We start from the raw sequence: 13869 nt of genomic DNA, 5'->3' as shown, positions 1-13869 counted from the left end.
ATATAAACATAGGTGCATGCAGGGAACGCGAACTTAGAAAGTTAGAATAAAGATAGGAATTTTTTTTTTTCAGTTTCAATTTCATAAAAAAAAAAAAAGGGCCTAGCTTCGCCTAGGGCCGCCTAGAGCCCATTTGCTTTTTCCCACCGTTTTGCAAGAAGACGCCTTGGCCTCCCTCCGCCCAACGCCTAGACCCTTTTTAAGAACACTAATAGCAAGTGACTCAAAATTTCTTGTTTAAACCATAAACTCTAAAAGTGAATACTATTTAAATTTTCAAAGCAAGTTTGAGTGGAAATTGTTGAGACATGTAGACTGTAGTATATCTTATTTTGTATCGTTGTTGAGAGTATAAATTTTACGTTAAGAAAAGAATGAACATTGCATTTATTTATAAATAATTGGCTATTTTCTATATGTTTTTAATTAATTTTAGGAAGTTTTAACGAAACATTTTGGTACTGTTCATTTTTAATGAAAAACCAAATTTTTACATTTCACTGGTACTATTCACTACACCTTTATTTGTCATTTTTTTATTTATTAAAACTAAAGTTTTTTTGGACTTTTCGTTAGTTTTCCTTTAATTTTATGGAACCTCAATTTCTTCAATTATAATAAGCTTAAGCTATGAAATAATTTTTACTGCAAACATTACAAGTTTCATCAAGTTTCATTTCAATTTGCTTTTGAGAAAGGCTGAATATCAATAAACAATTTTCCAGTTTTGTGATTAAATTTTGATGTATATTGGCTTACTATTTCTTTAAGAGTAAAATCTGCAATGGATAGTTTGTTAATTGGAATTTAAATGTTGGCCTTAACTAGTAGAATCTTAGGTGCATATTATGCTTGTAATTGCTGCCGTATCTTTGCTTATGTAGTGTTAGAGTAGTACCCACTTATTAAGGACTTAAACTTAGTGGTAATGTCTTTTGTTTTTTTCCAGCATCAGTAACTAATCCCAAGTACAAATATTACATGAGAAATGAATTCTCAATGTAAATGCTACATAGTTAGTTAGTTCTTATCCTTCAGAGCCTACAAGTGCAAAAGGAGCATCCATCCAAAAATAATCACCCTAAGATGATCATCTCATGTCTATTTATTGTGTCAAAACAAAGTAAAATATGCTCTTGGAGTTTTGATGTGGAATAAAAAAAAATGGATTAAAGAATGACAAGCCACTGCAATTTGTATATGATGAGGATGTGTAAGACGATAAATACGAATAACTTAAAATCAGTATTCGAATATCTCCAACATAATAAAAATAAATAAAGAAATAGGTAAATATTCCTTTGAAATCCATCACTATCTTAGCCAAGAACTATTCGTTGGAAAAAAAAATATTCAGTCCCCACATCCATCCATTCTAAATTGAACGGTAAAGCACATTGGAGGTCGCCATCGTCGGTTGCTTGTGCCCCAAGAGACTTCTATAAATAATGGGAATGATTGAGTATTTCAACCTAAAGAGGTCTGGCTTGAAACTGGAAAGGGCATGATGGTAAAGACAGCTTGCAGGACAAAGTATGATGAGAGTGCTACTGCATTAGTGTGGGGAACCTTCCGCCACCCTTTGCATGGAGGAACAACCCAGTGTCTAGCTTTAGCTCCGCATCGAACATTTACATATGATTTTGATGTGTGATGTATATATTTCTATAAGATCGAAGCATGCATTAGTGGTGGTGACCCACTTGGCCAAAATACAAAAACTCCGGTGGAAATTAAGTGGACTTTCCATCTAATTAACATCCCATCGATGTGGGACTCAAAGCCCCAGAGCACCATCATTTGGTCAAGCTTGCAGGTATCTTGTGGTTCATTAGACAGTTTTGTGGATTAGCAAGCCACCTAAACCATATGATCGTTTGAGACAATTACGTGCGCTAATCTAGGACAATAGTGTGTGTGCATAATTATTAAGGAATTCATTTGTAATTAGATTTTCAATCAAAATGGTTAGAAAGTAAATATGTATCCTCATTCCTCAGCCAATCAACATATACACTGTTTAATGGTATTATTCTACGATCCCATTAAACAATGCTGATACTTTAAAATGTGTGTGATGAATACGCACTCTTTTACTCATATATATTCTAAATTCACATAAATTCTTGATGCAATATAAAAATTGTCAATGATCCATAAAATGAAAGTTTAGACCACATTATGGTATTGAGACTTTGTGTCTTAGAAAGTGTATGTGGACAAAGTAATGATGGATTCACAAAAGTGTAGTTAATTTGCAAAATATTCCTATTTCTATATTAGAAACTTCGGTAGCTGCACTACTAGGGTAGCTTTCACACTCATATTATTCAATTAGACTACGTTAGATCAGGTGAAACCAAAATACATAGAGTTACATACTTCTGTGAGAAGTATCGTAAGAATAATGTGATCGAATTTCCTTTTAAGTTTTTGTCCAACACTTAAACTTTAGTGGGAATAAAGACTGAAAGAGAGAAGGGGACCAATGTAGAAGATGGGGTTGGACTAACCAAGAAAGGAAGTTGAAAATTCTTTTTGTCATGGCAAAGGGTTGCTTTAGAGCAAAGGTTTGACGTAGGCCATTATCAAAATGAAGGAGTTGTGAAAATAGCGTGGAGAAGGGGGTACTTCTAAGGAAGGAAGGATGGAAGGAAGGGGTTACAATTGCACTGCATGCCATCAGTCATCACCAATCTAATTATTAAATGCCTCACACACAACTGCCCATTGTCTCATATCTGCACCTATATTTCCTCGCATTGGTCTACTTGTCCTCTTCTAGCTGGCTCCTTCATATACCTGTCGTAAGGCTTGTAACAGAATGTTTATAAAATAAAATTAACATAATGTATTTGGTAGGGAATTATATTAGAAATTTCTAAGATTACATGAGCTTCGTCTTGTATTTCTCTTATTAATTATGGAAAGTGATTTTCATACCCTATTTTTAGCTTCTTGCACACATTTGTTCAATTTGTTCTCAATTTTCGTTTAATTTATCTAATTTAATGATCATAAATAAAGAAAAGTGTGTGAGAAATTAAAAAGAGTGTGTGAAAATCACTTCTCATTAGTTATATAATGAGATTATATATTTAATTAAAACCATATTTCAAACGAATTTCATCCTTTACAATTGGATTCATATGATAAGTGATGTATGATAAACCCAATTTTACGATCAAAGAGTCTTTTGATTGAGGTCCAATCAATACAGTAATTTTTTTGTTTAACCCAACATTTATGGGGTTACAATTTAAACCTAATTTGTGCATTCATTTCTTATTGTATGATTATTTTGAAAACATTGATATTATGCAATTATTTACCTATGATAATGATATTAAAATAATTTTTTAAATCATATATAATACAATTATATGTATATGAAAAATAAAACATCTTCATTTACATAAAAGAGATACGAAATAATTCTACGTATGAAAAATATCACTATCTACATTCAATAAAGATACCAAAACAATTATATACCTAATGCAAATTTCAAGACATGTAGAAGCAAAAGGAATATATATTACCTATAGTTAAGGTTATCACCAATTCACCATGACAAATTTCAATACAAACTATGCCTCCATATAAGGTAGAATAACACGGGCAAAAAGAAAAAAAAAAAGAGTTGAAGAAGATGAATAAGAACTTAGCATGAAAGTGACAATTAACAAAAAGTGCCAATCAAATATAAGTTTTGCCGTTTGAAATCATAATAATTAATATATAGGTGTTGCCCAAATCATGTTTGAATCCATTTTTAAACTTAGGGGCAGGCTGGAACTGAAAAATAAAAATATTTGTTTGCATCTTACACAAAAGGAAGGTTGTCCTAGGTTGTATAATAGTCAAAGGATTTACATCAAAAGTGATTTTTTTGGAGGAGGAGTTACCTAAAACTTGCTTAAGGAATTGGTTTTAAATCTAATTGTCTATTTTTCAAATGATATTTATGACCATGCTGTGAGTAAAGTGGGAAGAATACTTCTTCAATGTTGCTTTTCTTTCAGCAGCGAAGCATAATTCTTATAAAAGAGTATTGTTGTTGCTAAGGTTATTATCTTATTAATTATCATTAGATCAATAAATTTTGAGATATTTTCAAAATTTTAATGAATTTGGATTGCTAATGAATTCTGACTCTGAGTTATCGTTTGATTTATCTATTTAATTACTATGTCACGATGCGAGCTTCACCATGTTCCCGAAATCGCAAGTTTGTATGAAAAGCCAGAACTAAATTAAATGCAGGAATGACTAATGAAATGAGGCACGAGCTAGGAGGACCAGCGTGTGTTAAGAAGATGATCGTCTTTCCTCTGTCAATTATGTCCATTGAAAGAGGAGGAGAAGGAGGGGGGTAGGGGGCTGCATCTGCATCCTCAAAAAACTGGATTTGTTGGGGATACAGACAAGGAGACAATATAAGAGACTGAACCCGAAACCAAGCCCACTGGGCTAAGTTGGCGTCTAGGACCCCACTACATCTGTAGAGATTGCAATTGCAAGAGGTCTGTCAACGATGTCAGTAATTTCTTACACAAGCAGACTAGACACCATCACATGCAGCTTGTAAAGCTAATTTCACCCGACACTAATTTCAGCCCTAGAGGATCAGCTTTCTGCAGAATTTGATCCCTGTCCAGGCTGAATTTACATGTTGCCTAAACACTCTATCTTAATTACTCGACGCCCTAAAATCAAAATAGTTGTGTTTTGATTTTCTAGACAAGTTACCCCTTATAAAAGATATAAAACAGGTTTTATGCCATTTAATTTATTCCATTTATTGCCTTTCCAATATTGACCTAGAACTAATTGTGATTTATATTCTGGTCTTGTAATCTGCAGTGAAACGGTGGTACTACATTATACATGTTGATGTGATAACACAAATCAATAGTCTAATGTTTTATTTTTCCATGAGATAGTCTGACATGTTATATTGTTACATTATTAACGAAAATTATAGAATGTATTACTGCTTGGTGCTCCACAACTGTAGTCTTCTTTATTCGTATTGTTATAAGTATCATATAGTTGAAATCATATCACATGGTTGTTCTTTGATATATTGACATTTGGATCATCGATACCAAGGCCCTCTTCACCAAACAATGTTCAATCCAGACAAATTAACATGGATTTAATCATATTTTATAAATTACATGACGTGGTTGTTGATGATTGGATTAAGTGTTAACAATATTATTTTCAATTGGTGATATATCACATGATTTGTAAATGAGTTTAAAAAGTTGGTCTACCTAGCATTACTCTATTAAAAAAAAAACATCCTGGTGCTTAGGTTGTTATATCCTATATTATCGTTCAATAAATACTTTTTGAAATGTTTTAATTTTTTTTTTTGTTAATTTTGGATTGCTAATGAATTCTAAGTCAAGGTTATGGTTCGATTTATCTCTTTAATTACCATACCACGATGCCGATGCGACCATGTTCCGATATCGCTAGCTTGTATGAAAAACCAGAACTAAATTAAATGCAGGAATGAGAGGCAGGAGCTAGGCGAACCAGCATGTGTTAAGAAGCTGATCATCTTTGTCAATTGAGGGGGGCCTGCATCCCCCCAAAAATTGGATTTCTTAGGGATAGACAAGTAGACAATAATAGAGACTGAACCTGAAACCAAGCCCACCGGACTAATTTGGCATCTAGGACCCCACTTCTGTAGAGGTTGCAATTGCAGAGGTCTGTCAATGACATGCCTCAGTAATTTCTTACAAAAGTAAACTGTAGACACCATCACATGCAGCTTGGAACCCTAATTTCAACGACACAAATTTCAGCCCTAGAGGATCAGCTTTCAGCAGAATTTGATCCCTGTCCAGGTTAATTTACAACATGCTGCCTAGTACACTCCCTTTCTTAATTACTGAACTCCCTAAAATCTAATTGTGTTTTGAATTTCTGGACAAGTTACCCCTTATAAAAGATACAAAACAGGTTTCTATGTCATTTTGGTTTCTTCCCTTTATTGCCCTACCAATATCGACCTAGAACTAATTTTGATGTATAATCTGACCTCGTAATCTGCAATAAAACGTTGGTACTACATTATACATGTTGATATGGTAACACAAATCAATCGTCTAAATGTTTTGTTTTTCTACAAGATAGTCTGACATGTTATATTGTTAAATTATTAAAGAAATTATTGAATGTAGTATGGCTTTGTGCTCCACAACCATGGTCTTATTTCTTCATAATGTTATAAATTTAAATATGCAATGAGGCTACAATCATCACATCATTGAAATCATATCACACGGTTGTTCTTTGATATATTGATATATTAGATCATCGATATAAGGCACATGCTCTCATCACCAAACGATGTTCAATCCAGACAACATGTAAACATGCATGCATGCAATATACAAACTCAGGACCACCAAGCATATGTTGGCATCGTCACTTGCCTAGTTACTTTTCAGTACATGTACATGGCATGGATATCATAATGAAGGCTTCCAAGTTCCATCTTGGAGGCAAGTTTAGATCGTGATCAGTACTTGCGGATCAGCCAATATAAATTGGGACCAGCAGCACTACCACCACAGAAAACCACAATATATTACCTTATTTCATAAAATCCTATCTTCATTAGGAAAAACACGCTCATATTAATTAATCTAGTTTTCTTGCTACTAATTTGCCAATTCTAAACCCACAAACCCTTGCAAAAAGGACCCAATTAAAAGAACGGAGTATATATTGTCCCAAAAACGAATGCACGTATATATAAATGTGAGACAAGGCCGAATTTCATCCTACGCATGAATTATGTAATGTCACTCAAATTCCAAAAACCTAAGCCAAAACCTAGAACTCAGAGAAAATTTGCGAAGTAGCCAAATGTGGAATATGTTAAAGAGTTTTAGTAAATTCTTTTAACCACTTGAAAGTTTCACATTGTTGGAGGGGACTCAACTGGATATATCTGAATCTTAAAAAAGCTAATTTTCCAAATTCCCCTTAGACATTTTATTGTATGCCCGCATAAAATAAGAAATTAGCAAGTCTGTTTTCCATCTGAATTTCGCTCTCACCAGATTTTGAATTCATATTATCAAGGGGAGAGCTGGCAAGGATAGATCATGAATTGGCAGCTTTTGAAGGAGTGCGCTACCAGTTGTCTACCACTAAGTCTAGAATATCATATCTATATACTGAATATTATTACTGTGACAACAACATAATTTCATCAGATGATTAGCTAGCTAGTTTAACAAAAATTTACAAGGTAACAAGTCCTTATAAACGTATTTTCAAACTAAGTTAATCATCTAAATCTGCATATACATGCACGCATAAGTCAAAGAATCTCCACTGATATCTCATAGGTAGATATCCTATGGCTTGTCCGTTTCAATAAATACATTAATTCATTCACCTTGTCTTAGTTATTCCCATGTGAAACCTTCATCACGTACGTGCATAATGAATCTCCACCACCATCTCTCTCTCTCTCTCTCTCTCTCTCTCTCTCTCTCTCTCTCTCTCTCTCTCTCCCTCTCCCCAAGCTAGTAGTACTATAAATTGGGAGAATAAACAGTTCCCTACAGCCAGCATACTATTGTCCAAGGGCATAAATCTCACGTACCTTCAAATCCATATATTTGTTGTCTCCCATAGAATAATTTCAAGATATGAAAACTGTGGCTTTGGCTCGAACCATCTACTATTCTTGAGGTTTACATTAGTTTCCACAAACACCTCACTCAATCTCAATGGTAGCCTAAATGCATGTTCACTTCACGCAACAACTGACAATAGCTGGCTACTGACATTAGTTGTTACGAGTCAGGAAAATGCGTGTTAGTAGCTAATTGCATGAGTTAAAGGGCATATCAATAGCTAATGAGGTTATTGGCCACAATTAGGCGTTTTACCCACCCCATACTCTGTACAGCTAACCTTAGTACGTAGCTTCGTGAAACATCATGTACAGACAGTATCATGTCATACTGTATATGTTCAGCTTTTAATGTGAATGGTTTGAAAATATCAGCATTCTTCTAAAAACATACTCAAATTTAAAACCAGTTAATGATGCTCCTGAACAATATCGTCAACTACAAAGTACAAATTAAGTTGAAACGTACATCATGTAAATGAAAAACCAACATATATATTACCCACACTGCAACAACAATCGTCTCCCATCTCTTGTATACCATTATACCAAGTTACCCCCTTTTTTCCCCTCCCCAAGAACAAAATAAGAATAAAAAAAATCAGTTCTTCTGATCATAGATAGTAAACCCACCAACCCCAACCTAGCTAATTATAACCAACACATATGGGAATTAGGAAACATTGTCATGCAGATATATACATACACCAAATAAACACACCAACTTACTGAACTAGAGAGGAAGCTGTTTGCACCAAAGGAGGGGGAGACTTCAGCTCTGTGTAGAAGATGATGATTACGATTATGATCATAACGATCGTTGATAGTACTCGAGGCAGTGAGACGAAGAAGATCCGAGGTTCCTCTCAGCGCAAATTAGGGGGCATTGTCAACCCTTGATTAATAAAACTTATCAAGAGGCTGATTCTCTTATTGCTGCTGACATGATCACTCCGATCCCAGCTCCTGCCATCTTCTTTCCAATACTGTACCCATGAACTTTCTTTTTCCAATTTTTTGTTTTTCGAGTTTTTTTGTTTTTTTTTTCCTTTAACTTTTCTAAAACCACACTCCAATTCACTAAAAACCAATAACCAACCAACTAAAAAAAACCCTAAAAATTACTCTAATTAAGGTAAAAGGAAGATTTGAGATCGAAAAATAAGGTTGAGGATGAAGTTGGGTTTTTGCTAGATCAGTGAAGAGACCGAGGACCCAAGATTTGCTGGATCATGCCAATTAGAACCGAGAGTCGATGAGTTCCAGTAAGGAGTAGGATCTGATAGCCCCATTTGCTCCGAGATCTGATTCTGGCAATTCATATTACCATTCACATTACTGCTACCATTGTTATTATTCCACTGTAACCTGTTTTGGCCATTATGATCTTCTACTTTCACGTCTTTCGCGGCACCACCAACCTCGCCGTTGTTTCCTGCCGCTATTTGAAGATCTTCGAAGGGTAGTAAGGACTGGAAGTACTGGTTTTGCTGATGAGGCCCTCTAGCTTGAATATCTTTGAAAGCACCGCCATTAATGAATTTAGAAGCAAGCACAGAAGCCATAGTTGGAACTGTGGTGGATGGGGAAGCACTAAACATGGAACTATAATTGGAAGGAAGTGATGAACTCGAAGCAGGATTAAACCGGTTTCGATAATTATCACTGGACATCATATTAGTACCTGAGGATGATGAAAACCCTAATCCCAGCTGAGCGTGATGATTCAACTGATGAAGATCAAACCCTGAAGCAGTATCCATAAAAGGGTTACTAGACAACCCATAAAACAGCGGATTGATTTGATCGATGTGGGATGGTTGTGAATTAGGGTTTGAATTATTATTAGCAGCAGCAGTAGTGCTAGGAACTGAAGAGGAAGAAGAAGTAGCTCCTCCATCCATGGCTGACGATGTTGAGGATGTTGAGCCGGGCCTCTTTACGCGCTTGTTCTTTCGGCAACCTCCACCGACCGGAACGTTGCGGAGGGTCCCACCTCGGGTCCAGTAGCGCTTGCAGGCCTTGCAAAAGTGCCTCGGCTGGGACAAGCTGTAGTTGTTGTAGTAACAGAACTTGGTGTTTGACGAATCGCAGCGAGGGCACTTTAGGGCTTGCTGTTGGAGCTGGAGTTGTTCTTGACCTGGTTTCTCCATTACCCGATTCGCCGGCGAAGACGTGGATGAAGACCTAACGTTATTGTTGTTGTTATTCAAGCCCTTTTGATGATGAATATCATCGATTTGAATGTCCTGCTGCAACTACAAATATCGAAAGGGAAGGAAGGGAAAGAAAGAAAGAGGGTTAAGACGGTGGTACTAGGTTAAAAATAACTACACAGGAGAAATATTCTGTTCCAAGAGCTAAGCAACAAAAGTTGTGTCATGGTTTGCCTAATAATTGAAATCTAGAGAGAGAGACAGAGAGAGAGAGAGAGAGAAGGGAACCTGTGGCCATTCGTTAGTAGTTGAAGAGATGAGTAGAGCCATCTTCTCATGATCACAGTTGCTCAACATGTTTTTCTCTTTGAGAAGGGAATCGTTGAAACAAAGAGTATGCGGACAAAGAGCAGGTGGCGACGTGAGTCTTTCTTGATGGAGTTGAAATATTATGACTATGAGAGAGAGAGAGAGAGAGAGAGAGAGAGAGAGAGAGAGAGAGAGAGGAGATCGAGAGGGAATGAATGTGTTGTCTGATTAATATTAGATGAGAATTAGTTTAAAAATTGCAATTAGTTAAGGGTTAATTACTTGGAATCTAATTTCACGTGATGGTTGTGGTGTAAAATCGGTTTTGATTATTATAATTGGAATTAAAAAATGGGAAAGAATATTGAGGACATTCGAAATCCGAGAAGCGGACAGGAAGGTAATGTGACATTAGAGATGAATCTTTGGGAGGTTCAAGAAGGAGAGAATTTTACTAATTAAGGAGTTGAAGCTAATCAAATTTAAATAACACATTCCTATGATTAACAACATACATTCCTTTAATTTGCATAGAGATAGCAGCAAGCAAACTAGATAAGAGTTGAGGGAATCCCTAGAGCCCCAATATTCGATGCAGTCTTCGCAGCAAATCCCACTTCCTCTTTTTCTTTTACTTTGTTTATTTAATGAAATTAATTGTACGCTATACTACATGTATGGCCCTCAACTCCCATGTATCAACATGTTACTTATCCCCATTTCGACAACAATGTAATCTAATAAGGGGAGTGCTATTATTTAGGAGGAAGGGGAAGAGTTTAGAGAGTTCGATACTATTACAATAATTTAGGGAAATGAGAAGTTTTGAATCCGGGACGTATGGGTAGCAACCCAACACCTCATTTACTAGGATATTGGACCACATGCAATAAGGGTAGTGTTATTCACACAATATTTTTACCTCCCACACACCCTTGTTATTTTTGTCTATTGATCTTCTTTAATTCATTCAATTAAACAGCTGAAAATTAAGAATGTATGTAAGAAGTAAAGTGTGTGCATAGGACCACCCTCTAATAATAATCCAAACTGAATTGTGTAACTGTTAATTTGGTGGGACATCATATATATTGTGGAAAATGATTTCTCTTTAAATATGTTAATGATCTTGTTATAGAAAGTGGCAAGTGGTACTTGTACTTTATATTAATTGCATTTTTTTTTCAGTTTATAGGTTTTTTTCATGAATAATTGTTGACTATAACTATATTCATGAATCCGTAAATTGCACTGTAAAATTCAACATAATCAGTTGACCATATATACAGTCTAACAACTCTAAATTGTGGAGGCATGTGTTGAACTAATGGTAGGTACGGTAGGATATTATATGCAATAGAAAGGAGGATTATAATTGGGAATTGTTATTGGCATTCTAAAATTCTCAATCTATACTCCAAATTTTATATATTTAGAAAGAAAAATACATTTATGAGAAGTGTAGAATGAGATTTTTAGAGTGTCAATAACATTTACTTTATAATTAATAAGCACAACATATATATATATATATATATAGGAGGGAAGTATTCATTTGAAATAGGAATTGATATATATATATATATATATATAGGAGGGAAGTATTCATTTGAAATAGGAATTGGTGAAAACTCCAAAAAGAAAGAGACAAGAGGGCACAATGTGGTGGTCTACATCCCAGAGACTACTGAAACACACAGAGGAAAGACCACCACGCTTTATTCTCGAGGGCTCTTGCTTTGCTGTTGCAGTTCTTGTTCCTCCTCCTCATCTCTCTCTCTCTCTCTCTCTCTCTCTCTCTCTCTCTCTCTCTCTCTCTCTCAATTTGGCAAAATATTACTGAGAAAAATAAAAATAGAAATAAAAAAAGCAAAGAAAAACCGTTAATGGTTTCACAAGGGAAGAGAAAGAGAGAGATGAAACTGTGGAAATCAAACCAAAGCTAGCATATAGAGAGCTGCAGTTTCTATCAAAAAAGAAAAAAAAAAATAGGGAGCCGCAGAGAAACAGAAGTGAATTGCATGTGGAGGGCAGCTCATCGGCTCCGGAAAAGAAAAAGGCGTTCGAGGAGGGAACAAATGGATTTTGTAGTCTCCCAAGGGATCTTCTCCTCCTTCGCTACAACCCATCATTATTCTTCCTTCCCCCAGTGACCACTTCCATCTCTCTCTCTCTCTCTCTCTCTCTCTCTCTCTCTCTCTCTGTTGTACTGTTACTCTACTTGATTACACCTTTAATTGGAAATTAAAATAGGGCTCTCATTAAAATATTACTATCATGCATGTTGCTGCTCTTTACTAGATTGAGATCATGTATATTCTATCAGCAGGTGTAAGACTATTTGACTACAGATAATTAAAGTAGCTACTGCGGGAAAACAAATCTATACTATACTCTAAGCATGTTAGGGTGATTTAGATCCTACAACTACAACTTGGTTAATTTAATTGCAACACCCAATTTACTATATGTTAACCAAAATTGAAGCCACCCACCTCATGGACAATTGTTATCCAAAACATGGATATCATCTTTAATCTACTTTGGTTTGTGTTTGTTAATAGTTTTTTGGGTTTGAATTATGACGATGATGCTGGTAGCTGTACCTCATGGACAATTGGACTATACTGGAGGTCCACTGATCATAGTCCTGGTGGGCACCCATATGGATATATTGGTGGTCAATTGTAAATCAATATGAATACTCTCTAATATATTTATAGTAATGGTATACTTGGATACTTATATATATATATATATTTATATAAGAAATTGTTTCTTGTAAAACTCGAGTAAGAGTATCCTACCACGTCATTCTTATGACACTTTTCATAAAATTGTAGGACAATTTGTATTTGATATTAGTTAACTCTAGTGGCGGAGTTAGAATGTTATAATAATTGGGTCATAATTTTGGTAAAAAAACTTCATGGGATCATTTTGTCGATCGAGCTTCTGGTGAATATCCATCAAGTTATGCCGCATTCTATTGATTTTTGTCGAGGCCAATCGAGTGAGGCTTTTTATCGAACACATCTACAAATAATTATACATGGAGTTGCACAAAAGAAGTAACAGCTTGTAATTCAATGTTGCACAAAAGAAGCAACACCTTGTAATTCAATGTTTTTTTTATTCATTCTTTTAGTTTGCCGCAATTATGTAAAAGTATCATAGACAAATACACAGATAAATATACATTAAGTTTATCAAGCTATGAGAGTCATAAGTAGCTAACTAATGACCACATTTGTCTCCGCCACTAGTTATAAGTTTATAACTCCATTTTGATATTTTCCGGTAAGTTGCGCTACTTAACTAACCCTATCTAACCAAATTTATCTCCTACAACAATGTGTATAAATTTTATTTCCATGATTTCTTACATGTAAAAGTGATACACAGTAAACAAAAGAAATATGCAGTTGTGAGTGTGAGGGAAAGCAAGATGACAGGAATGGAGACTGGTTTTAGTAGTCAAAGTAGGGATAGACGTGGAGGTGATCAGGCTGGGTCCTACTTACCCACACCAATTGTCACAGACCAGTAATGAGGCAATGACCACACCCAGCAGGCCACACCCCCACCACCATCGGACAACACAAGAGATTCCAATTTGAAAGAACATGAAAGAAACCCAACACGCACGTTAAAGCCAGGGCCGGGCCCTGTAGCCCAAGTAGGCGCCCGTTTAGGACCCCACTTCAGAAGGGTCTCAAAAAAATTTAT

General features: G+C 35.5%; 1 protein-coding gene across 1 annotated transcript; it reads right to left on the bottom strand.

The window, feature by feature from the left end:
• Positions 1 to 8074: 8074 nt before the first annotated feature.
• Positions 8075 to 10294, bottom strand: LOC126622312 (dof zinc finger protein DOF1.4-like). The gene is made up of 2 exons (XM_050291010.1): positions 10120 to 10294; positions 8075 to 9933 (listed from the first exon to the last, which is right to left on the bottom strand). The coding sequence occupies exons 1-2, from the start codon at positions 10186 to 10188 to the stop codon at positions 8866 to 8868; spliced, it is 1137 nt and encodes a 378-aa protein (XP_050146967.1). The 5' UTR covers positions 10189 to 10294; the 3' UTR covers positions 8075 to 8865.
• Between the last annotated feature and the right edge of the window lie 3575 nt (positions 10295 to 13869).

The sequence above is a fragment of the Malus sylvestris genome, chromosome 5 (genome assembly GCF_916048215.2).
Source record: "Malus sylvestris chromosome 5, drMalSylv7.2, whole genome shotgun sequence".
NCBI lineage: Eukaryota > Viridiplantae > Streptophyta > Magnoliopsida > Rosales > Rosaceae > Malus > Malus sylvestris.
The sequence above is the reverse complement of the archived record's forward strand: the minus strand, read 5'-3'. Positions and strand labels throughout refer to the sequence as shown.